Here is a 27529-nt window from a genome sequence, read left to right on the forward strand (position 1 = left end):
CTCTCTTCCTGCCTCTCTAAAAATAAATAATCCATTTAAGTACATTTTTTACATTTTCAATAATTAGTAACTATCTCTACTATTACCATAGTTCAGGCCGACTTCATCTCTCACCTGGACTACTTCAGAAGCCTTCCAACTGGTCTCTTGTTTTACCCTATTTCCATCTATCTTTCAAACAATTAATGTAAAAGTTTCACTGTCAGCTTTGATTTTTTTTTTTTTGCAGGGAAGGGAGGTGGTGGGAGGTAGATTTCAACCTTGTAACCTTGCCAAGCTTCTTAAATATAAGCCCAGTGAATTTTGAACTAAAGATGTCTTCTTTTATTAGTAATCTTTTATTGGTAAATTTCACTGTAACAACATTACTCTAAATTACTCTTCATTACTCTAAAACCCTTTGAATTGCATATAAAATAGGACATTCTAACGTGTGAATATATCTGCAATTCCTAATGGTTTTAAATAGGTTGAGAATAGGGTCTAAATTGTAAAATTAATGGTGAAATGTTTCAAATTGGTCTAAGTTGAGGTGTTCTTTTATAAAATTTTCCTGGTTTGAAATACTGACAAGTAGAAAGTTAGTTAGATTTACTAAAAAGTCTGAATTTTAGTGTTTTAAGAACAGTAATTATTTTAATAAATGAGTAGTACATGTAAGAAATTAAAATATAAAGTATGATGTATAATAGCTTGTATTACATAGTTTATTTGTTAGCCAAAATTAAAGGCATGTTGAAAGGACCCTTAAGTTTTTCAGTCCTTATTTTGAAAAAAGCTACATTTCTTCCCTTTGATTCCCATTAATAACATTTCTAATTTTTTCAAAAATTAATTTCTATGTAATTCCACCTGAAAATATTATAAATGCTATATAATTCTTTAAGCAATCAAAATTAGTAAACTTTGAACTAAGAAGAGGTTGCATTATTTAATTGGTCCATTTTAGCATAAGTAATGCAAAAGTAGACTGCAGCACAGGAATCAAATATTTCATGTACAAATTAAAAGTGGTTGTCTCTTGAGCTCCAACTCAACTTTCTGTTTGAATGCCAAGCATAACTTCATAGTTCTGAAGCAGAATCATTTTCTTCTACAAACTTATCTTCCCTTACCAAATGTCTTTTTTCAAGTATATTTTATTGATTATGCTATTACAGGTGTCCCAATTTTTTTCTCCCTTTCATCCTCCTCCTCCCTGCACCACCCAGCTCACCTTCCAGCATTACCCACCCCACCCCCAGTTCATGTTGTACATATAAGTTCTTTGGCTTTATCATTTCCTGGGCTATTCTTAATCTCCCCCTGCCTATTTTGTGCCTATGTATTCTGCTTCTTATTCCCTGTATCTATTTCCCCCATTCTCTCCCACCCCCTCCCTGGGATTACCCTTACTGATTACCCTCCATGTGATCTCCATTTCTGTGATTCTGTTCCTGTTCTAGTTGTTTACTTAGTTTTTGTTTTTGCTTTTTAGGTTCAATTGTTGATAGATGTGAGTTAGTTGTCATTTTACTTTTCATAGTTTTTGATCTTCTATTTCTTAGATAAGTCCTTTTAACATTTCATATAATATGGGCTTGGTGATGGTGAACTCCTTTAACTCGACCTTCTCTGGGAAGCACTTTATGTGCCCTTCCATTCTAAATGATAGCTTTGCTGGATAGAGTAATGTTGCATGTAGGTCCTTCCTTGCCTTTCCTGACTTTGAATACTTCTTTCCAACCACTTCTTGCCTGTAAGGTTTTGTTTTGTTTTTTTGAGAAATCAGCTGACAGTCTTATGGGAACTCCTTTGTCGTAACTGTCTCCTTTTCTCTTGATGCTTTTAAGATTCTCTCCTTATCTTTAATCTTGGGTAACTTAACTATGATGTGTCTTGGTGTTCTCCTCCTTGGGTCCAATCTTTTTGGGACTCTTGGGGCTTTCTGGACTTCCTGAAAGCCTATTTCCTTTGCCAGATTGGGGAAGTTTTCCTTCATTATTTGTTCAAATAAGTTTTCAATATCTTACTCTTCCTTTTCTCCTTCTGGCACTTCCATGATTTGGATGTTGGAACACTTAAACTTGTCCCAGAGGTTCCTAAGCCTCTCCTCATTTTTTGAGTTCTTGTTTATTCATTCTGTTCTGGTTTGATGCTTATTTCTTCCTTTTGTTTCAAGTCATTGGTTTGAGTTCTGGTTTCCTTCCCTTCACTATTGGTTCCCTGGACATTTTCCTTTAGTTCACTTTGTGTAGCCTTCATTTCTTCCTTCATTTTGTGACTGAGCTTAGTCAATTCTCTGAGCATCCTGATTACCAGTGTTTTAAACTCTGCATCAGACAGATTGTCTGTCTCCTCATTGATTAGTTCTTTTTTCTGGAGTTTTGATCTGTTCTTTCATTTGGGCCATATTTCTTTGTCTCAGCACACTGGGTGAATGTTTCTTTAACTCCTTGGTGGTTTGACTTCCATGGAAATGTTTTTCTGGCAGTTTTGGTTGTTCTTTGTTTTTAAATTGGTGGTTATCTTTTTTTTTTTTTTTTTGGTTGTGCAAGGAAGAGAAGCATTTCTGCCTACCCTTCCGTCTTGGGCAGAACTCTGAAATCAATCACATTTCTTATTTTTATTGCTTGTATGGATCTTGATTTTTAAAGTTTCCTGAGCCTTAGAGTCAAGCTCAATTATTCTTTCTGCATTATCCTTCACTTTTCATTGGTCACAAAGTTCTGTCAATTCTTCATTTAAGAATATAATTCAGATGGTGTTTTACATACGATTTTGTTGAAAGAAAGTGTTTTGGTGTTTTCAAAAGTCTGTAAATGCTGGTATAATGGAAAGGGTATTTGGCTTGGAAGTCAGATCTCAGTTCACAATACTGCCACCTTTAACAAATTAACTCTTTAATGCCTTCATTTATTCTTTGACTGAAGGTAATAATGTCTGGTTTATGGGATTGTTGTGGATTAAGGATAACATGTGAGTTGAATGGCAATTAATAGTAGGTTTAATACATTTAGGTTTTTTTCCTAACTTTTGTTAATTTTTCATCTCCTCAAATATCTCTGCAACTTTGAAGAGGTGTTAGAATTCAAGCTATGTATTTCTTTTTTGTAAATTTTATTTACTTTTAGAGAGAGGAAGGGAGAGAGAAAGAAAGGGAAAGAAGCATCAATATGAGAAACATCGATTGATTGTCTCTCTCTCCTGGACCAGGACTGGGACTGAACTGTAACCCAGGCCTGTGTCCCAACTGGTAATCTAACTGGCAACCCTTTGCTTTGTGGGATAATGCCCAGCCAACTCTGAGCCACCGGTCAAGGCTCAAACTATGTGTCTCTTGAGTGCTTATTAATTTATAGTCTAATGAAACATTTAATAATGTTTTTTGCCTGTTAATTACCATGACTTACAATCACCTGTATAAATTGCTTTTTATCTGTTAGTTATTTTTGGGTCCCCTGAATTTTATTCCCTCTTCAGAATATCAAAATCATAGGTATCAAAATCTTGACATGGTGCTTTTGGGATGTTTTATATTTCTGTTTTAAGTTTATTAACACTTTAATAATTTTTTTATTGATTTGAGAGAGAGAGAAAACATCACTTCACTGTTCCACCTATTTATGCATTTCTTGGTAGTCTCTTGCATGTGCCCTGACTAAAGATTGAGTCTGCAGCCTTCGGGCATAGGGTCAACCCTCTAACCAACTGAGCTAGCCAGCCAGAGCCTGTTAACACTTTAAACAGAGATTTTGTTGCTTTTATTTTTGGTTTTATTTGGATCTGTTCTAAAACATACCACTCTCTAAATGACTAAGGATTACAAAATAATTGGGCTAAATTAATGAGGTTTGTCTTATGGTTGAATAATTGGAGTTGGATTAGCTATTTCCTTTTGTTAATTTAAATTTTTTTGCTGTGCTTATTAATTTGCTCAGGAAATCTGGTTAATACAATAAAATATTATTTAAATAAGATAGGACATTATTTTTCTAGAGAAAAAAGCTTCATTTTATTTGGACTCATTAATTTGGAACTATATGAGATGCTTTGCTCAAGTTTTAGGAAGGCTGTTTAAACTACTTAAGAGAATACCTTCCAAGTATACATTAAAGTACAAAGTACTCTCATTTACTCATAAACATTATAGATTATTACTAAAAGAGGAACACCTGAGAACCTAGGTTATAATTTATTCATTTTTAATAGTAAAATTTAAAATTTAGTGGTTCAGACAGAATGCCACAATTGTTTACTCTTAGCTAGCTATCCCAAAACCTGTTTTTCTTTTAATAAAGTGTAAAGAGACAAAGGAGGAAAAGTCTTAGGATCATTAATAAAACCTTTGCACTGGCTTTTTAAGGTGATGGTGATAGAGGAAAGCAAAAAGAGGAGCAAGTTTTTGGGAATATCGTTTTGTGGTTAAAAACGTTAAGCTCTGTTGATGGCTCCCAAGTATTAGTGAGAGGCAGGCATTTTTCTTTACTATTTTACTCTTTTGTTTCTAGTGTTGAATATTAGAAGTTTTAGTGGCTGTGATTCAGGAAAGAAATATACCACTGAGTATGCTTGTGAATAAGGCAGTTAAAATATTTGTATATTTGTTGTCCCACTTGTAAAATCAGTATAGAGGTTGTCATTTTGGATTCCAAATATTTGAAGCAATACATGGTAGGCAGTTATTATTTGGAAATTCCAAGGCTTAAACCCTAAAATGATCTGTTTGCAGAAATTTGTTTGTAGAATGTATTTCCCAAATGTATGTATTGTTAGTGCCTTTTTTTTCTTAACTTGATAATTTTATAGCAGGATTACTACATTAACCAAAGCACAGATGATAAGCTTTGTTTGTGGAATTTTCTCGTGAATATATTTCAGTAGTAAATATGTCTGGAATAAATGAATGTATAGGTCTTATTTTATTCAAGAAATATTGCTAGGTGTAATGGTCTTTCAGCGTGGTCTGATAGTTTTCAGAATATAAACATTCACAGTGAAAATATACTACTGGTTTAAATATCAGACTTTCAAAAGCAATACTGAAGCACTTTGATAAAATATTATATAATAACAGTTAAAATCATCTAAAGCAGGGATCAGTAACTTTTTCTTATAAAAGACCAGAAAGTAAATATTTAAGTCTTTGTGGGCTAATGTGGTCTCTCTTGCAAAAATTCAACTCTGCTACTATAGTGCAAAAGCAAATAGACATTGCATAAATCATGTTTCAATAAAAATTTATTTAGAAAAATAGGCAGGGACTGTAATTGCCAATGAGTTTCAATTTAAAAAATATAGCCCTGGCTTGTGTGGCTCAGTGTGGTGAATGCCAGCTGGTGAACCCAAAAGTTGCCAGTTTGATTCCTGGTCAGGGCACATGCCAGATCCCCAGTTGGGGGTGTATGAGAGGCAACTGATCAATGCTTCTCCTGCATATCAATGTTTCTCTCCCTCTCTCTCTGCCCTACTTTTCCTCTCTCTAAGAAATAAATAAAAATCTATTAAAAAAAAATATATATATACCATATATGAGAACTCTCTAATTTCTTCTCAATTTTCCTGTAAACTTAAAACTGCTAAAATTTATTATAATTAAAAAAACAGAAAATGAAAATAATTTGATCAAAAACTCCATGGAATCTCTTGATTTTCACTGAGTGATAAATCTACTAGATGACTGAATCATAAGCATTAATTATCATATGTGTTCTCAGAAGGTCTCACACTGTTCTGTGTTACAGGGATCTTTTTAGGTCCTATTTTACTCATTCATAAAAACAAACAAGCAAGAAATTGTGGCATGCTATTACTATATTTGGTAACATAAACAGCCAGAGGGCTTTTTCCAGCACTTGGGGGGAATTGTTGGAGAAATTGCTGACTTAAATTATTTCCTTACTTGAACAGAAAATAATACCTGAACAGTTTTAAATTATGCTGCTATTCTCCTATCATTGATATATTACTTTGTTTGAGATTCCATCCTACAGTATTTATTTTTCTTCTCTGACTATACCACAGAGTATACTTTTGAATAAATCAATTAAAATGTAATCATTAGCTATAATATCTGTGTAACTCATGACAGTTTATTTGAAAAATTAATTTAGTCTGATGTATTTCAGCTAAATTAGCTTCAAAAACTTAAATATACATCTACTTTTAATTTTATTGTGAAATATAATAAGCATATAAAACAGAGATGTTCAGTTGAACAAGTTACTATAAAGCAAACAATAGAACTACCATGTAAATCAAGAAATAGAGCATCACTGCCACCTCAGAAATGTTTTACACACTTTCCAACTATCACTTCTTTTGTAGAGCTAACCATAATCCTGATTTTTATAGTATCTATTTTCTTTCTTTTTTTTTTTGTAGTCTTATCTCCAAGTATGCAGCTCTAAACAATATGGCTTAATTTGCTCATTTTTAAACTTTACAAGTAGAATCATAAGGTCTAATTTCTTCAGTGTGTGACATACTTTAATACTGTACTCATGTTAGCCATTCATCAACAACAGCAAAAATGGATAAGGTAGACTGAAGTAATGGGCCACTGAGCTGTGTTTGAGCCTGTCTTTAGTAAAACTGCTTGGTGAGTCATCTGTCACAACATGTTTGGTGCCTCTTCCTGCCCTTTATCTGAATTTTCTATTGTGCAGGACACTATTGCAGGTGCCTAATAACAATCATGGTGGGTCATGAAAGGCAGAGCACTAGACTTTGAAAACAGGCTTCTCAGTGGGCTCTATGAGACCTTATATCATTCTGTAAATTTTATTATGACAGGATTGACTGTTATATTTTATAAAGATTCATTGTAAAGATTGTAGTAATGAGAATGTTAATCTGTACAAATAGTAGATACATATATACACATACATAATTGTATTTGTGACAGAAGAAACACTTTAATCACCTTAAACATTTGATTTTATAGAAAAAATACTTTGTTTTTCAGGTGAAACTTCCACCGATGATGGAAATCATAACTGCTGAACAGCTGATGGAATATTTAGGTTAGTGTTGAAAAGTGGATGATTTTTAACCTCTTTTAAAATGAAGCAAATGCCCTGACTGGCGTGGCTTAGTGGATTGAGCACCAGACTGCAAACCAAAGGGTTACTAGTTTGATTCCCAGGCAGGGCCTGGGTTGTAGGCCAGTTCCCGAGTAGGGGGCGCATAAGAGGCAGCCATACATTGATGTTTCTCTTTCTCTCTCCCTCCCTTCCCCTCTCTCTAATAGTAAATAAATAAAACCTCAAAAAATAATAAAATAAAGTTTTCAAAGCTAGTATGTTATCAAATCTCACTTTCCTAAAGTAGATTATATAGCCTACTTTAAAATTATAATTTTTTAATCTCTTAATTAAAATTTTCATCAGTATGTTACTGTTTTTGGATGATAAAGCTGCCTTTTTGACCAGGATTAAAATTCTGTAATATAAATAAGAAAACTGAGAACATCTAGAAACAACAAGATGTATATTAATTCCAATAAATTGCAGAATGAGAAGTATTACAGAAGCTCTAACATTGCATGTAGAAAGTCTTTTAAAAATACTGATTAGACTTGAATTGAAGACCCAGGAGGTGATTTAGAGCAGTGCTACCCAAAATATGATTCATGCACCTACGCCAGGTTATGAAATGTCAGCTACCAGTATATAGTGAGATAGGGGCTTGTACTAGAATGTAAAACATTTACATTAGTAAGCACACTGTTTAGTTCATCTGAAACTTTTTGTTTTTGTTTTATATATGTAAGCAGGCTTTATTTTATTTTTTTATTTTTATTGTTGACACTGTTGCAGATGTCCTCATTTTCTCCCCTTTTGCCTCCCTCTCCCTTCCCTCTGGCCATCACCACACTGTTACCCATGGGTTATACATATATGTTTTTTGGCTAATCCCTTCACTTTATCTCATCCAGTACCCACCTCCCCAAAACTTTTTCATAGCAAAATTTTCTTGATGAAGGAAGTAGTGTATTTAATTGCATTCTGATGCAAGCTTCTTATTTCAAAACAAACCACCAATACACAGTTTGCAGTTCAGCTGCATTGAATAGAACTTGATTACAGAGCAGATAGTAACACATCCTACTGGGATATTTTACAATTTAGTAATAAAAGTTTTTATATTTATACTATTACCAAATAGGAAACCTTAATCCATATTCTTACAATTTTTTAGTTGTTAAATTTTTATTTTTATTTTTAAATTGTCAGTTGATTATTTTGTGCCATTCCAGACAACTAGCTATGTGATTTTTTTTTGCGAGATGTAGGCTTAGTGAAGTAATTGAGAATGCAGCATTTGGAAGACCCTTTTCTTTATGTAATTAATATTATTTAATTCCATTTGCTGGTCAGGGAACCTCATAGATATGGGTAGATTACTTTGAATACCTAGATATCTAGAAATAGAATTTCTTAAACCTCTTTTAGTGTCTACCTTAGTGATTCTTAGACTTTGTGATTTCTAAATTGTATTTTTTGGAAAGACTAAAATATGTTTGGCCCTGGTCAATGTCACTTGGTTGGAGTGTTGTCTCATGGAATCAAAGGACATGGGTTCAATTCCTGGTCAGGGCACATACCCAGGTTGCGTGTTTGATCCCCGGAAGAGGTGTGTGTGAGAAGAAAACCAATTGATATCTCTCTCTCACATCAATAGTTCTCTCTCTTTCCCCCCTCCCCATTCCTCCCTCACTACCTCCCTCCCACGCCCCCCCAAAAGCAATGAAAAAATGTCCTTGGGTGAGGATAAAAAATATAAATAAATAAAACAATATGTTTGGTGCTTTTGAGGAACAACCAGTATGACTGCCAAGGAGTGTGTGTAGGGAAGGCAGTAGGAAGTGATATTAGAGAAGTAATGAGGTCGGATCATACAGGGCTCTGTAGGCTATTTATAGCAGCTTTGACTTGTGCTGGGAATGAGCTGGGAGGCTGTTGGAGAATTTTGAATAGAGGACTGACATGATCTTTTAGTTTAATAAGAATTCTCTGGCTGTGATGTTGAAAATAGAACTTAGGGGGTTAAGGACAGAAGCAGAGAGATTTAGTAGTGGCTTCAAAAAGGGTAGTAGAAGTGGAGATTGTACAATGTGGTCAGATGCTGAATATAGAGCTAACAAAATATGCTGATCAGTTAAATATGGAGTGAGATTGAGTATGGAGTCAAGGGTCACCCCATTGTTTTTGGCTTGAACAACTAGAAGGATGGAGTTCACATCAACTGAAACAGGAGAAAATGGAAGAAAATGTTTAGGGAGAAGTATTAGGATTTTGCTTTTGAGAAGTTTATTGATATGTAAATTGGGAGATATCAGGAAAATAGTTGGATATAAAAATATAGAGTTAAGAGGAAAGATCTAGATCAGCACATACAATGGAACTTTCTGTGGTTATAGAAATGCTCTATATCTGTGCTCCCCAGTTTGGTGGCAACTAGCCACATGTGGCTCTTGAGATCTTAAAATGTCACTGAGACTGAGTTATTAAATATTAAATTTAATTTTAATTGCCATATGGCAATTGATATAGCCATATGTTGATACTGGCTAATGTATTAGTACAACTCTAGCTTGTAAATATACATTAAGAAGCAGAAACCATATAAAGTTGAGTTAGATTAAGATCGTGAAGAGGATGCATGTAGATAGAGATGGGAAGAGATCAATAGACTGATTCTGGATATGCCAGTGATTAGAAGTTGGGGAAGAAGACCAGGCATGCTTAGCCAGATAGTAGAAAAACAGGAGACTGATTTCCTAGAATCCAAATGAAAAAGTGTTTCAACGAAGAGTGAGGTATTAGCTGAATGCTGCAATAGTTAAGCAGGAAAAAGACTTAAAAATTGAGTATTGATTGAGTCATCAAGAGTCCATTGAGTGGTAACCTCAGAAAGTGCATTGGATGAAAACCTGCCTGGAGTGAGTGTACAAGAGGAAATTGGAAATTCTCATACATAAGCAATAGGAATGTAACAAAGAGCTCATTTTGTCTCAGAAGGTATACAGACAAAGGCAAGTAGAGGATGGTAATAGTAGGGAGGAGGTTTGGTATATTAAATTCATCTAAATGTTAGCTAACAAAGCCTTGAGGAAGCAAGACATAGGGTAGGCAATTTTAATAGGGAAAAGGAAGAATTGGTGAAATACCTAGATCTGGGTGAGGAGACTCAGCTACTAAGGGCAGCATGAAAATAATATCCTAATGGGAGGTGGGGGAGAAGTGAGCAAGAGTGATGTGAGAAAAGAGATTCTGAAGAATTTGCCTTGCCAAAAGTAAACTTTATTCAGGGCAAATCCTGCTAGGACAAATTATTTAGTTTTCTAAACCATTTGAATTTTCTCCTCTTAAGATTACTCCAGTTCTCTGGAGGAACTAGAGATGCTTTTGAGTTAATACGCAAACACTAGTAGAAAGATTATAAGAGAAACCATTAACTGCTTTCCTAGCACCTAGCCAAAGAACCACAGGAATTTGGGAATTTTGATTGGCAAAGGTTAGAGGAGGAGGGAATTTTAATTTGGGAATTTGTTACTAGAGTAGTAGAGCAGGGCCATACATGGACAAGGCTTGCTGGAGATCTTTGGCATAAAGAAAGGAGCAAGGGAAGCTAGGAAACTTAGGAAGCCTATGAGGTCTAATAAGGTTGGGGAAGAAATGTAAGTGGAAGGCAGAAAATGTGTAGGAAGATAATTTTTTTAAAAGTATAATGCAAACTGTAACTTACAACTCGACTCATTTGTAATAGTTTGTATGATGATTAGACATAGTATTACAGTAAAGGAAATTGTTGGGATGGCGGTGTTGTCTGACTTTAAAAACTATAATTTCTTTTATCTTTTGAATATAAATGCTGTATAGGGAGGTCAGTGTTGAAACATTTTAATTTTGCCCAGAGTTGACAGTATCTCCTCTTTTTTAAATGCTCACCTGGGATAAACTAACTACTGCCAAACGCTCTCTTTCATTTTTTGGCATAATGAAACTTTAAGGTTATTTGTTTCTTGATTTCTTTTTGTCTGGATTACCCCATTAGTAGCAAAGTCATATAGATTCTATCTTAAAAATACTTTTTTTCCCTCTGTATATGGATATTTCATAACATGATTTATTGCAAACTCTGTTGGTTCCTCTTGCCTCCAAAGTAGCTTACATACCAGTGTTATCCTTTGAAAGCATCAGTTTCATCCTGCACCTGACTACCTGAAAACATAGAGATCTCTTATGATCTTTCACAAGCAGACATATTATTTATGATTTTCTATAATCTGGTTGAGTGTACTCGTCCAGTCATATTTCTCACCACTCTGCAACAATCTTATGTATAAACCTTCTTATAAGCTGTACGTATGGGATGATGTTTTTTAACATGTGCTTTTTCCACTACTCTTTCTCCTCAAAAAATGCTTTTTTCCCTCATTGCCTTGCCAAATTTACCCATTTTTCTGAATCCAGTTTAAATACCACCCCCTCCAAAATATATTTCTAAGTGTTGCATGCTTTATCAGTATCTCTCTTCAAAATTATTTGATACTTAAGGCATTTATTACATTTTAACTATATTATATTTTATCATTATCTTATTCTGTTTCCCATATGTTCTTTGCCCAACCAAAATATTGTTTTTTAAGAGAACCATTCATTTCCTAGTATTTGTTTTAACCATTACTAAACACATAATAGACTCTCAATAAATAGTTATTGATTGAAATAATATTGTTAACCAGTTTCAGAAAATAAAGGTTAGATAAGCTAGACAAAACACTACTCTTGATTTACTTAGGTATCTAAAAAGTAAAAGACGTTCCTTTAAAAACTCAAATTCTGACTTTAAAATTTTATGTATTTATTTATTTTTAGAGAGAGGGGGAAGGGAGGGAGAAAGAGAGGGAGAGATATATCCGTATGCAACAGATACATCAATCGGTTGCCTTTTGAACAGCCCCCAACTGGGGACCTGGTCCTCAACCCAGGCATACGCCCTGACCAGGAATTGAACTAGCAACCTATCAGTTTGCAGGATGACCCCCAACCTAGTGAGCTTCACTGGTCAGGGCTCAAACTCTTTCTTTTAAAAATATCTGGTTCTTCTATCAAATGAAATATAGGATACAAGTACAACTATTATGTTCTCAATTATTTGAATAAATGATACATAGAATTTACTAAAAGTAAAGCACAGTTTTTAGTGTAATGCTATATCTATTTTTATACACACACACACACACACATATATATATATTATGTAAGGTGGCACACACAATGTACCATATGCAGTAAGGACTCAAAAATATTTGTCAAATAGACTTGCTTGTATATTTCTGAAAATCACTTAATTTACTGCTTTGAAGTTCTTGTACCTGTGCAGAATGAAATCTTCGCTAGTTAGATTTGGCTATCTTAAAGTTCTAATTAAAAGTACAAGTAATATTCATAGCAGTTCTTTTAGCAGAGCTGGAAAGTGTAACAGAATACTTGATACAGTCTTCAGAAGTTTATTTTGAATTAGAAAATGACAGTTGTATTATAAACAATTTCATCAACTTGTTAGTGATTTGGAAGGCTGAGTAAGAAGTTGGTTTCATATGTAACTATTTACATCAAAATAAATTCCAGGTAAATTAAAGATTTAAACATTAAAAAAGACAAACATAGCCCTGGCTGGCATAGCTCAGTGGATTGAGCGCGGGCTGGGAACCAAAGTGTCCCAGGTTCGATTCCCAGTCAGGGCACATGCCTGGGTTGCAGGCCATGACCCCCAGCAACCGCACATTGATGTTTCTCTCTCTCTCTCTTTCTCCCTCCCTTTCCTCTCTAAAAATAAATAATAAAATCTTTAAAAAAAAAAAAAAGACAAACATAAAATTACATGAAGAAGGCATATGTGAATATTTGTATACTTTTAAGAGGTGAAAATTTTTCTAAACATGACATCCAACCCAGAAGCCTTAATAGAATAATTTAATTGTATTAAAATTAAATATATCTGTATTACAGACAAAAAAATAGACAAAAAAGCATCACCATAAAGTCAGAAGCCAATATGGGGAAAGATATTTACCATACATGTAACAGTTAATGTTTCAATTCCTCTAATTGAAAAAGAGCTTTTACAGTTCAGTAAGAAGAAATAATACTTGTTGAGTCAAGCAATTCAAAGAAAAGGAGTGTATATATAGTTAATACATAATTAAAAAGGCAAAACATAGATGAAAAACACTGCAGATATTAAAATAGAGCTAAATATATTTAAAAGGTTCCACAGTTGGTTAGAGCATCATTTCAATACACCAAGGTTGTGGGTTCAGTCCACAGTCAGGGCACATGTGAGAATCAACCAGTGAATGCATAAATAAGTGGGACAACAAATCAATGTTTCTCTCTTTCTCTCCCCCTTCCTATCTCTCTTTCTAAAACCAAGTAAAAATAAGATAAGAGGTGCTACATATACTGAAATTCATACATATATTAAAAATTTGATACCAAATAAAAATACACATATGAAAACATATCAATTTTTTAAATGCAAAAAAATTTTGTTTACTTCTCAGAATGGCAAACATTCAGAAGATTGATAACACCCATTCTTGGAAAGGTAATGGGGTAATAGTTCTGTTGGTAATAACAGTGAAACTTGGTATAGTCTTTTAGAGCTTTATTTTAGTGGCATGGAAAGATGCTCATATGTATTGTAAAATGGAAGAGAAAGCTCAAAAGCATTAGAGTATGTAATGTACATTGAAAAATATATGTGGGACTAGCATACAGTTAATATCAATTTTCTCTGAATAGAATTGGGGAGGGGGTAATTTATGTTACCTATTGCTATAATTTAGAATTAAAATCTATCTTTGCAATAAGAAAAAAAGATATTTTTAAAAGGCAATACATAATTTCTTTTCACAGGAGATTATATGCTTGATGCAAAGCCAAAGAAATTTCAGAAATTCAACGTTTAAACTATGAGCAGGTAATAGAAACAATTTTTATTATAATATGTAATTTTTAACTTAAGGATGTATTCATTGGTCTCTATCAGTGGCCAGTCTCTGTTTTATACGAATATACTTGTATATGCTATATAAAATGAAACATAGATATTATTTTACAGGCCTATGTAGACTGATAACCATTTTTTTTTTTTGCAAAATTGACTTTCAAGTGATTTCTGTCATTGATTCATCTTACATCATTTAAAAAACTATTTTATGGTTAAGTTATATAGGAAAATTTTGAATAAATGAGGTCTAACATATGTCATTAGGATACTTAGGACCCTGCTGTTTCATATTTTCAATGTGTTCCTATTTCTTAGCATGTTCTTTACTCTGTTGTGTAATATAGGAGTGGTCACTAGGTTCAAAATTATTGGAGCTGGAAGAAAGCAAACAGAGCTTCCTTTTTTTCAGTATTCTTCCTTTGTCTGACAGTAGAAGCCCAGAAGGAATCAGTTTCTTACAGTAGAAGGAAGGAGGCATGAGCCAGGGCAAAAATAGACATCATATAAAGTGTATTTACTTTCAGAGTTTTTTAATGTACTTTCACTAGTGTCAGATTGGCAAACAGCAAGCAAAATTCATTTCATTATCACAGAATTTGTTGAATTTGGATATTTAGATAATCTGGTTCTAAAAGAATTGAAAAGCCAACAGGTTGTATTGCATCATTGTATAAGGCTGGAAATCTGTAGCTAAAGCCAAGTATGCTAAGTCATTTAAATCCTATTGAAATTCATAGCTTAAAACAATGATTTCTAAATATTTTTTTCAATATAAACCCCTTTGAAAGGAAATCTTATGCTAACTTCTACTATATAAAACCAGTAAATGATATTTATAAGTATAAAGTCATATGGTTCAGTTTATATTAGTTATTTAACATATTTATGTCATTTCTTATTGAAATCAGTGAGACTATTTTGATAAATACAAAACCTTGAAATTAGGAATCACAGATGATAGCTAGAGTTTCCACTCAACCTCAAAATTCATTTTACTTCTGTTGCACAGTCTTGAGAAAATCTTGGTTAATGAATGTTTGCAAAATGATGTCAGCATTTCGTTTGCTTCATGTCCATCTTTCAATCTCAGGATATACTTCATTAAGGTGATACATTCTTGGAAAAAGACTGGAAGTAGTTTTGTTTAAAAATTGAAAAGAACACTATCTAACAACTGCTTGTATTTCCTGTAAACATGTCAAACAAAAAATACCCTGCATTTAAAATAAGCTCTAAAACTATTTATAAGGTATTTTGATTGTATTATCATTACCTTTGAGAGTAGTGTATATCATGCTGATATGGCTGAGTATAAGCTGGTATTTAATATTCTACAAGTACAATGTAATAATGTTCTTTTTTGTATAATTTTATGTGATCAGAAATGTTCAAGCCTAAATTTTAGGAAGACCTGTGAAGAGCCATAACCTTCCTAATTAAAACCTCTTTACCAGAAGTTGTAATATCAACAAAGAACATATTTTCCCAGTTTTGCTAAATGATATATACCATGACAACACCAGAAAACATTGAATTTTTGTGTGTGTGTTTATGACAGGTTTTTATTTATTTTTTATTTTTAATCCTTTTTATTGAATTTATTGGAGTGATACTGGTTAACAAAATTACACAGGTTTCAGGTGGACGATTCCACAACACGTCATCTATACACAGTATTGTGTGTTCACCACCCCAAGTCAGGTCTCCCTCCATCACCATTTATCCCCCCATACTCACCTCCACCTTCTCCCACTCCTCCTCCCCTTGACAACCGCCACACTGCTGTCCATGTTCTTGAGTTTTTTCTTTTTAGCGCAATCCCTCCTCTGTACCCCACAGCTGTCAGCCTGCTCTTTGTCTATGAGACTATCCCTATATGACAGGTCTTTAAGTGACTACAAATATATTTTTAATATATTTTATATTTAAATTGAAAATATTTTGCTATTTAGAAGTACCTTTGGGGAAAATTCCAAGAAACATTTTAACCACTGGCTTAAAGGAGCCTAGAATAATTCTTGTGATGTAAGCAACCATTCCTAGAATCTACATAACTTGAATTTAGGGAAAATATGACAAAATATTTACTCTTTTAAATTCTTTGTTTATAAGTGTTTTATCACTTAATCTTTATGGATTAATTATAGAGTTTATCAAATGGTATCAATTTATTTATTTTAGTACTATATAATCTGTAACAAAATATGGAAGATAATATAAAGGTGTAAATGTGAGCCTATTAGCTATTCAAAATTATACTTACCCTAATGGAAATTTGGTGACTGGCAACCTTGAATTTAACAAACATACAAGAAAAAATCAGTAGTAGTAGAAATACAGTCCTATATATTGCTCACTATAGTTACTATTTTCTAAGATGCATCATTGCTGTGGCTTTAAGCAAAGTTTTAAAACACTGAAGGAAAAAATGTGAACTGATTTTTTTAAGGGTTCAGCTTTTGGTGAGATTGAGAAAATACAGTTGACCTTGAACAATTTAGAGGTTAGGGTCACTGAAATGCAGCACAAAGAATTACATATAACTTTTTACTCTCCCAAAACTTAGCTGTGAATAGCCTACTGTTGACTCAAAGCCTTACCAATAACATAAACAGCCAATTGGCATATATTTTTGTGTCTCTTATGAGGGGAGACCCCAAAAAACCAGAATTATCATCTGGAGGATGGGCCCCTTGTAAGACAGGCTTCCCATGCTAGGTAAGTGTTGAGAGGATGCATTCAGCCTCAGTGAAATTTTTTTGATGATTTTTTCAACATGTTTGCCCGTTTCATGATGGGTGATTTACAGCACACCTGCCCACACTGTGCTGAGTGTTCAGCAGTTTTTGACCCAAAACATCATCACTGCTGAGCCCCACCCTCCTTCTTCACCCAATATCTCCCTAAGTGACTTTTCTTTTTGTTTCCCTGGATGAAAACAGCCCTCAAAGGCAGACATTTTGCCAGCGTGGAAGAGGTGAAATTAAAAAATGGTGGAAGCACTAGAAGGCATCTAAATCAATATGTTTACCCTGGCTGGTGTAGCTCAGTGGACTGAATGCCAGCCTGTGATCTGAAAGATTGCTGGTTCAATTCCCAGTCAGGGTACCTGCCTGGGTTGCAGGCCAGGTCCCTAGTGGGGGACATGTGAAAGGCAACCGATGTTTGTCTCACACATCAGTCTTTCTTTCTCCCTCTTATTCTCTTTTTCTCACTCTAAAAATGAATGAATGAATGAATGAAATCTTTTTTAAAAATTTACATGTTCAATTTTGAAGGTGGAAGAAACATCTCTATAGGTGTATTGCATCAAATGGAGAGTATTTGAAGGTGACTAAAGTTTAAACATGTAAGAATAAATACACAATTTTTTATAAATAGATTTTGTTTTTTTCTGGGTCCCCTCTCATATACATTAGGTACTCTATTCTTATAATGAAATAAGAGAAAAGAACATATTAAGAAAATCATAAGGAAACTACTATAATATTAAATGTCAACTATAATTAAAAAGTAATAAAATAAAATCATAAGGAAGACAAAATGTGTTTGTAGCATTTACTGAAAAAGATCTGTATATGAATAGATGTGTGTAATTTAATTCCATGTTACTGCTCAAGGTCAATTTTATTATTTTAGGGAAACATAATCATTAGAAAGAGGTGAAACTGATGAAAGCCAGACTATATAATGTTATCCTGTTTTAAGTTCCTCATTCATAAATTTTAAATATTTGAATAATTTGTTTTCAGTCTGTCCATTCTTTTAGAATAGAATTTTATCATTTGGTAAAACAGAACTTTGTTCTTATGACATAAATTTGTCTTTTCAGATTTCAGAGAAAGTCCTGAGCTTTAATATAAAAGGATTTGTTCCATGTTCACCCTTTCTGCTATAAACTCTCCAAGAGGCTATAGTCTACTCTTATTTTATGTCTTCAATATTTATCACAGTGTCTGATTAACAGTAGGGATTCATAAAGTTTTACTAAATTTTATATATTGGCTTCTATTTGTTCCATCAAATATATCCTTTATAAGTATGTCCATATTTAATGTATTAAAATTTAGAAAAACATATTTAAAAATAGTATTTATTACAGAGTCATGTGACCATATTTACTGAGAAAACTGATGTGAATAGAAAGACTCCTTAATTTGGCCAGCAGACCTATGTGATCCAGCCTCACTCTCAGACTTCATCTCCCACCTCTTTCCAATTCATTTATTATGTTCTAGCCATGCTGGACTCCTTGCTGTTTCATGGGCACAGTACTGAACTGACTTCTGCATCAGAATTTTTACACTAGTGTCCACTTTGTCTGGAATACCTTTTTCCCAGAGCTTCCCAAGGTTCAGTATTTTACTTGGTCACTATTTAAGTGTCATTTGAAAATGTTCCTTCTCCTCTTTTTAAAGCAATTTGTTTACAAAAATTTATTAAAAAGTACAGAGTTTCCATCTACCTCCCATCCCCCAATATATATACACAACCTCCCCCACTATCAACATCAGAATGGTACATTTTTTAAAATATATTTTATTGATTATGCTATTACAGTTGTCCCATTTCTCCCCTTCACTCCCCTCCACCCTGTACACCCACTCCCCCCTTTAGTTCATGTCCATGTGTCATGCTTATAAGTTCTTCAGCTTCTACATTTCTCATACTATTCTTACCCTCCCCCTTTCTATTTCCTACCTACAATCTATACTACTTATTCTCTGTACCTTTTCCCCCTCTCTCCTCCTCCCACTCCCCTGTTGCTAACCCTCCATGTGGTCTCCATTTCTGTGGTTCTGTTCCTGTTCTAGTTGTTTGCTTAGTTTGTTTTTGTTTTAGGTGTGGTTGTTGATAATTGTGAGTTTGCTGTCCTTTTACTATACATGTTTTTTTTTAATCTTTTCTTAGATAAGTCCCTTTAACATTTCATAAAATAAGAGCTTGGTGATGATGAACTCCTTTAACTTGACCTTATCTGAGAAGCACCTTATCTGCCCTTCCATTCTAAATGAGAGCTTTGCTGGATAGAGTAATCTGGGATATAGGTCCTTGTCTTTCATGACTTGGAATACTTCTTTCCAGCCCCTTCTTGCCTGTAAGGTCTCTTTGGAGAAATCAGCTGACAGTCTGATGGGAACTCCTTTGTAGGTTACTGTCCCCTTATCTCTTGCTGCTTCTAGGATTCTCTCCTTCATTTTTACCTTGGCTAATGTAATGATGATGTGCCTTGGTGTGTTTCTTCTTGGGTCCAACTTCTTTGGGATTCTCTGAGCTTCCTGGACTTCCTGGAAGTCTACTTCCTTTGCCAGAATGGGGACGTTCTCTTTTATTATTTGTTCAAATATGTTTCAAATACATTCACATACATCTGTTTAAATCTGTTGCTCTACCTCTTCCCCTTCTGGTACCCCTATAATTCGGATGTTGGAATGTTTAAAGATGTCCTGGAGGTTCCTAAGCTTCTCATTTTTTCTGAATTCTTATTTCTCCATTCTTTCCTGTTTCGTTGGTTGTTTCTTCCTTCTGGTCCACTGGATTGTTTTGAGTCCCAGTTTCCTTCCCATCATTATTGATTCTCTGTGCATTTTCCTTAATTTCTTTTATGGTAACCTGCATTTTTCATCTAATTTGTGACCAAAATCAACCAATTCTGTGAGCTTCCTAATTACCAGTATTTTGAACTGTGCATCTGATAGGTTAGCTATCTCTTGGTCACTCAAAAGGATGAGTTTGGGGCACTGATTTGTTCTGTTTGATCCATTTTTGGGGGGTGTCTGGTCACTCCTGTTATGGTGAGGGGCGGAGCCTTAGGTGTTCACTAGGGCTGGGCACCCCAAGTGCTAGATTGTGACGTTGTATGTGAGGGCGGGGTCGAGAGGGAACAATGGCGGTAGCTCCGTTCTCCCTGGGACCTCAGTCCCTTCCCTGGGATCCTTGGTTCTGGGCTCTGCCCTGCTCCACAATCGCCACCGCACTGGGTCTGCCAGCTGCCGCTTGCATACTCAGGGTCCACCCACTGCGATCTTGCACGCCCCAGATGCCTTACACGCTCCCGGTTGCTTTATGCGCCCAATTCTCCCTGTTCTCCACACCACAACCCGCTCCTGGCTGCTTGTCTCCGCCCCTGTTATTGGTCTGGATGTACGGGTCTATTTCAACTTCTTGGCTGTCCGGCTTCCATTCAGCTAAATTTTCTGTCCGTTCTGGGTGTTATTCTGCCTCTAAATTGTTGTTGTTCCAATCTTGGTTGTGCATGGAGGTACAGTACGTCCACCTATTCCTCCATCTTGCTGGAAGTGGTACACTTTTTATAATTGATAAACCTACATTGACATATAATTAACACCCAAAGTCCATAGTTTACGTCAGGGTTCACTTTTGGTGTTGTATACTCTATGAGTTTGACAAATACATCCACCATTATAGTATCATACAGAATACTTTTACTGCCCTAAAAATCCTCTGTGCTCTGCCTCCATATCCCTCCCTCCTCCTAACCTCTAGGAACCACTGATTTTCACTGTCTCCATTGTTTTATCTTTCCCACATTGTCATTTGGAATCATACAGCATGTAGCCATTTCGTATTGGCTTCTTTCACTTAATAATAACATACATTTAAATTTCTTCCATGTCACCCTGGCTGTGGCCTGCAAATGGAAACGTCACAGTTTGATTCCCAATCAGGGCACATGCCTGGGTTGCGGACCAGGTCCCCAGTGTGGGAGGCAGCTAATCGATGGTTCTCTCACACATAGATGTTTTTCTCCCTCTCCTTCTCCCTCCCTTCCCTCTCTCTAAAAAAAAATAAATATAAAAAAATTTCCTCCATGTCTTAATAGCTCATTTCTTTTTCTTTTTTTGTGTATGGTTAAAAAAGATAAAATTTAGTATCTTAATCGTTTTTAAACATAAAATTCAGTAGTGTTAACTGTATTTACATTGTTCCATAACAGACCTCTAGAATACTTTTATCTTTTAAAACTGAAACTATGTACCTGTCAAATGATTTCCCAGCTCTCCCTCCAGGCCCTGACAACCATCATTCTACTTTCTGTTTCCATGATCTTGACTACTCTAGGTGTTTCATATAAGTGGAATAATGCAGTATTTGTCCTTTTGCAATGATTATTTTATTCAGCATAATGTCTTCAAGTTTCATCCATGTTGTAGCATGTAATAGAATTTTCTTTTTTTCAGGGCTGGATGATATTCCATTGTATGTATATACCACATTTTCTTTATTTATATTACAATAGACATGTAGGCTGTTTCTGCCTCTTCGCTATTTTGAATAATGCTGCAGTGAACATGGGTGTACAATCTCCAAGACGCTGTTTTCAGTTCTTTTGGATATATACGTACATGTCGGAGAGGCCTTTCTCTTTGACAAGTAGCTTTTGTCTTTCAGCTTCCTGGTCTAAAAATCAGTCCCTCACCCCTGTCATTCTGTACATTTTTATCCTGCTCAATTTGTCTTACTAATACTTGACATATTATATATTTATATATGTGTCTCTCACAGTAGAATGTTAGTTGCATGAGATCAGGAACTTTTTCTATTTTATTCACTATTATATATTTAGGACTAAAATTACTGTCTTGCATATAGTAGATACTTAAAAATAATAACTAGTGAAATAAAAAAGGATGAATAAATTAGATAAAATGGAAAATAAGAAGCAAATGTACTTGCATTTAAATATCTTTTTTGTTGTTTCATTTTCCTTATCTTTACCCTTTACTTTTCTGTTTTCAGAATATGAGTGATGCTATGGCAATCTTGCACAAACTGCAGACAGGCTTGGATGTAAATGTAAAATTCACTGGTGTTCGAGTGTTTGAATATACACCAGAATGCATAGTATTTGATCTTCTTGATATTCCTTTGTACCATGGGTGGTTAGTGGACCCTCAGGTAAGTAAAAAATTTTAAACTATGTAAACACAAATTTAGTAAAATGCTACTAATTTGGCATATTAAATCTAGATTTATATTTTCTGATACTTACATTTTTGTATTTTTACCTGGAGCCAAATTGAGAGGTTAAGGGAAGAGCCCACCAGATTGCTAAACCTGCCCAAGCCCAGGACTTCTGATTGTAACTTCAGGAAGTTAGGAGTCAACTACAAAATTGAGTCCACATCCTCCCACTTATTGTCTGTATTTTTTTATTATAGTCATCCTAATAGGTGTAAAGTTGTATCTCATTGTGGATTTGTTTGTATTTCTCTGATGACTAATGATGTCAAACATTTTTTCATATGCTTATTGGTCATTTGTATGTTTTCTTTGGAAAAATGTCTGCAGATCCCTTCCAATTTTTAATTGGTCTGTTTGTCTTTTTGTTACTGAGTTATGGGAGTTCTTTATATGAGGGGGGACCCCAAAAAACCCAAAATTTATTTATGAAAAATTTTTTGTTTATTCTTACATATTTAAACTTTAGTCACCTTCAAAGTACTCTCCATTTGATGCAATACACCTATCAAGACTCTTTTTCCACTGCTCAAATCAGTTTTTGAACTCATCAATTTTGTTGCCCTTTATTGCTTCTATCATTTTTTGTTTCAACTCTTCTACATCAGCAAAACATTTCCCTTTGAGGACTGTTTCATATAGGGAAACAAAAAAAAAGCCATTCAGGTCAAAATTGGGTGAATAAGGAGTGTGGGGCTCAAGGGTCATGACATTTTTGATCAAAAACTATGAACACTCAGTGCAGTGTGGGTAGGTGTGCTGGTAAATCACCCATCATGAAATGGGCAAATGCATTGAAAGAGTCTTCAAAAAAATTCACTGAGGCCAAATGCAGCCTCTCAGAACACCAGCTGGTACACTGATACAGATGGGTTTCTAAAACACTCACCTAATATGGGAAGTCTTTACTACAAGGGGCTCTTTCTCCAGAAGATAATTCTGTGGTTTGTTTTGGGGGATCCCCCTTATATGTCTACATATGTGTCTTCTCAGATACATGATTTGAAAATTTTTCTCCCAATCTGTGAGCTGTCTTTTCACTTTATGATATCTTTTAAAGAACAAAGTTTTTAATTTTAATGAAGTCCAGTTTATCTGTTTTTTTTCTTCTGTTGATTATGCTTTTGGTGTCCTACCTAAGAAGACTGCCTAACCCAAAGTCACAAGGATTTACTCCTATATCTTCTTCTATAATTTTGTAGTTTTAGTTCTTAGGTTCAGGTATATGATCCATTGTGAGCTGATTTTTTGTATATGGCTTGAGGAAACGATCCAACTTTATTCTTTTGCCATGGTTGTTTACTTGTCCTAGCGCCATTTGTTAACAAGATTATTCTTTTTTTAATATATTTTATTGATTATGTTATTACAGTTGTCCCATTTCCCCCCTTCTCTCCCCTCCCCCCTGTACCCCCCTCCCACCCACATTTCCCCCCTTTAGTTCATGTCCATGTGTCATACTTATGAGTTCTTTAGTTTCTACATTTCCCGTACTATTCTTGCCCTCCCCCTATCTATTTCCAACCTACATTCTATGCTACTTATTCTCTATACCTTTTCCCCCTCTCTTCTCCTCCCACCCCACTGCTGCTAACCCTCCATGTGCCCTCCATTTCTGTGGTTCTGTTCCTGTTCTAATTGTTTACTTAGTTTCTTTTGGTTTTGCAACAAGATTATTCTTTCGCCCCATGAATTATCTTGGCACTTACAGTGAGTGATCTTTGTAAAATAAACCCTCTCCTTTATCCCTATTCCCTCCTTCTTTCCTTAAAAGTCCCCAGTAAAACTAAAATAAAACTAAAGATGCAAAATCCTTATTAGAGTTTTTATGGCAAGGCTGCATCATTTAGACTTTGTTTATCTGTCCAGATTTACCTCATGTTAATTCTCCCCCTGCTTTACTACATCCAGCAATACTGCCTTTCTGTTTTTCAGGCATCTCAAGCTCATTCCTTTCTCGATTTTTGTGCTACCTATGTCCCCAGTGTGGAACATTGTTTTCCTATCCCAACACATTGTTCTCCCAGATCTTCACATTTGTAGTTCCTCATTACGCAGCCCTTAGGTCACATATCACATTGTTAGAAAAAACTTCCTTGACCAACTTGTTGAAATTACTCACCCTCCATTTCCCTGGTCATTTCTTTTCCTATGACCCTATTTGATTTTCTTTACCACTTATTTGGAATTATTGTTTATTTCTTTACTTGACTGACTGTCATTGCCCACTGGAATGTATGTTTTATGAGGGCTGGGCTCTTATTTCTCACTGTTTAGAAAAGTGCCTGGCACACAGTAGGTTCTCAATAATATTGACTGATGGAATGAAGCATACATGCAGCAAGCATGCCCCAGCTACAAAGAAGGAGAGATCATAACAGCAAGGACTTGACAGTGTTTTTTTTTATTCCTATCCATTGGTTATAGCAACTGGTATTCTGGGCAATGAAGGGATATTTTATTATAAGCAGGGTATCTGTCTCTGTATTGACATTCTGTCTCTGAGAATATCACTGAAAAGTCTAATGCCCAACATTTTATACATCCAAGGTGAGCCACATTGGGTCCCAGAATATGATAATGCCAGGTAGCCTAGATTCTTGAGAATGAACTAATGGCCTGAGGAACTTAAGCCTAAATTCTTAAAAATTGGATTTAGATCATCCCTCTCTGACAACAGCAGAAATGATATATTTAGCATGCTGAAAGAAGACAAATGCTAAACTATAATCCTATTCTTAAAAAAATTATCTTGCAAGAATGGAAGAAAATTAGGTCATTTTTTAGATTAATTAAACTAAGATAGTTTCCTACCAGTAGATCATCATTAATGGGAATTCTAAACAAAGATTTTTGAGAAGGAAAGTAATCCCAGATAAAAGGGAAAAAGAATGGAGAAAAATAACATGATAAATACATGGATAAATATAAATGTTGACTGTATCAGATAACATATTTTGGCATTTATATAAAGAACATTAGCATATGTAAAAAAACATGAGTTTGAAGGAAGTAAAGTATATTGAGAGTCTATAATTGTTCAAGAAGAGGGTATTAACTTCTTAGTTATAGTAGGAGCAGTTGTTATAGTTTCTATAACTTCTGTGTCCAATATAATAACCAAGTTGGAGCTATTTAAATTGAATTAAGAATTTAGCTCCTGAGTTGCACTAGACAGATTTCAATTGCTCAGTGGCCAGTGAATATTTTATTAGGCAACACAGATTTGGAATATTTCCATTATTACAGAATGTGCTGTTGGATAATACTCTTTTAGAGTAACCATGAAATGAATAGAAAGCATAGTGGGTAACTTCTATATTAGTAGAAAATGGGGAAATTAATCAATCCAAAAAGAAGGAAGAAAGGAGAGGTAAATGAATGTTGAATTGTTGGAAAGAGAATGGTAAATTTAATAACTCCAAATATATGAATAATTACAGTAAGTGTAAATAGAACTAAATGCTGTAGTTAAAAGACAGTGATTCTGAGGATGGATTAAGGTATATATGGTCTGTCCAGAAAGTATCCATCCATGTAATATGAAAAAGAGATTTTTATTGAAGAAGATACAAGAAAAATCATACATAGGACAATGATGCCTCAGTCCCCTTCAAAGTAGGCACCTTGGGACCTCACACAGTTCTCCCAATTGCTATCAGCTACCTGTGATATTTTCCTGAATCTCATCAATGGTCTAAAATCTCTTCCTTTTCAAAGGTGATTTTGGTTTTGGGAAAAGCCAGAAGTCACAGGACACCAATTCTGGGCTGTAGGGCTGCTGAGTCACCTGTATGATTTGATGTTTCACAAAAAAATTATGCATGAGACATGATGCATGAGCAGATGCATTGTGATGAAGGTGCCAATCACCAGCTGCCCATACCTGCAGCCTCTTGAAGCATCCAAATAGTTTTCATAGTGTAACATAAAAGCTAAATGCAAAATTTGGTGAAGATTCACTGCTCTACTCATTCAGTCATTTTGAATGGAATGGCCACACAGTACACGTGCTCACTCAGTGGCATCTAACACCCCCACTGACTAGTACAGTGACATAAGGGTCACTGTTCACACTTGTGCATTCTAGTCCACTCTCCTTGGCTGCCAGGTTAAATCGATGTCATGCAAACCATTCTCATTATATTAACAATGGGTGTAGTTTTTCTGGACAGACCTCATATATATATATATATATATATACATTTGCTATTTATCAGAGACTTATCAGAGACATATATAAAACAATATGAAGTTAGAAAGTTTGCAAGTAAAAAGGAAAAAAAGATTCCGTATAATTGTTCATCAAAAGAAAGCTGATATACCTATAGTAATTTAAGAAAGAATAGATTTAAACTTTAAGTCAAAAAACATTACTAATGATAGATTGTTAAATATGCTGAAAAGATATAATCATTTAAAATTTGTTTGTGCCTGGAGATACCGAGAAAGTAAAAACCTTGGTTGACTTCATTCCTTGGACTCATGGGAACTATTGCAAAGAGTAACGGTCAGTTTTTGACAATGAAAAATAAAATTTGTACACATCAAATAACATAACCTTAAAGAACATAAAGCAAAATTCAATAGAATTATTAGAAGAAATAGATTATCATACTAGAAGATTTTAATATACCTTTCTTTGTAATTGTTAGAAGCAGGAAAGAAAACCTAGCGTATATACATCCTTTTAAAAAATTTAATAAACTTTTAAATTTTTGAATAATTTCAGAAATAGGAAGGTTGCAAAGATTACAGAAAATTCCTGTGTACTTTTTACCCACTTTCTCCAAATCTTATGCAACCATGGTACATGTGTCAAAACTTAGAAATTTAATATTAGTATATTACTATTAAATATATTATGGTATTTTACATTTTGCCAATATTACCCTAATTTTTTTGTTGTTTTTCTAGAATCCAGTCCAGGATAGACATTGCATTTTATCATTCTATCTTCCTACCCGCCTCCTGTCCATGATATTTTTTCAGTCTTTTATGTTTTTCATAAACCTGATTATACATTCTTTTTACACACATAAAAATTTAGATTTCAAGCTTGAGTTTATATAGATGTCATTTCTCTCTAAAGTAAATTATAGTTTCAATACAACCGCAAACAAAATCCCAGCAGATTTGTGGGAGTAGTTACGGAATGTGAAAAGTGGATTCTACACTTTACATAGTAATGTGAAGAGCTAGGAATAGAAGCCAAGATATTCTTGAAGCAGAATAACTAGGGACAACTTGCATTTTCAGATACAAAATATTTTAAACATTGTAATCAAGAATTAGACCAATGAAGGAGAATAGAGAGGCCAAAAGACTGTGAATATATAGACAGAAATAGGTCACTGTAGAGTAACAAGGCAAAGGCAGTCATTTCAATAAAGTGTGCTAAGATAATTAGATATGTAATTATTTAGCCATTTATATAGCCAATTCAAATTTCTAATTAGACAGCCAATTAGAAATAAGTGAAATTTTACCCCAAATCACACCATGAAATTCTGTTCCATGCACATTTATGTTTAATTGTAAA

At 34.4% G+C, this 27529-nt stretch overlaps 1 protein-coding gene across 1 annotated transcript in view; it reads left to right on the forward strand.

Moving 5' to 3' along the window:
- MINDY2 (MINDY lysine 48 deubiquitinase 2) overlaps nt 1-27529 on the forward strand; it is an 87649-nt gene that overhangs the window by 8860 nt on the left and 51260 nt on the right. The window contains 4 exon segments of the mRNA XM_028505615.2: nt 6947-7004; nt 13911-13934; nt 13937-13974; nt 21766-21924. Of these exon segments, the coding sequence (XP_028361416.1) occupies nt 6947-7004; nt 13911-13934; nt 13937-13974; nt 21766-21924 (279 nt within the window).

The sequence above is a fragment of the Phyllostomus discolor genome, chromosome 1 (assembly GCF_004126475.2).
Source record: "Phyllostomus discolor isolate MPI-MPIP mPhyDis1 chromosome 1, mPhyDis1.pri.v3, whole genome shotgun sequence".
Taxonomy (NCBI): Eukaryota; Metazoa; Chordata; class Mammalia; order Chiroptera; family Phyllostomidae; genus Phyllostomus; species Phyllostomus discolor.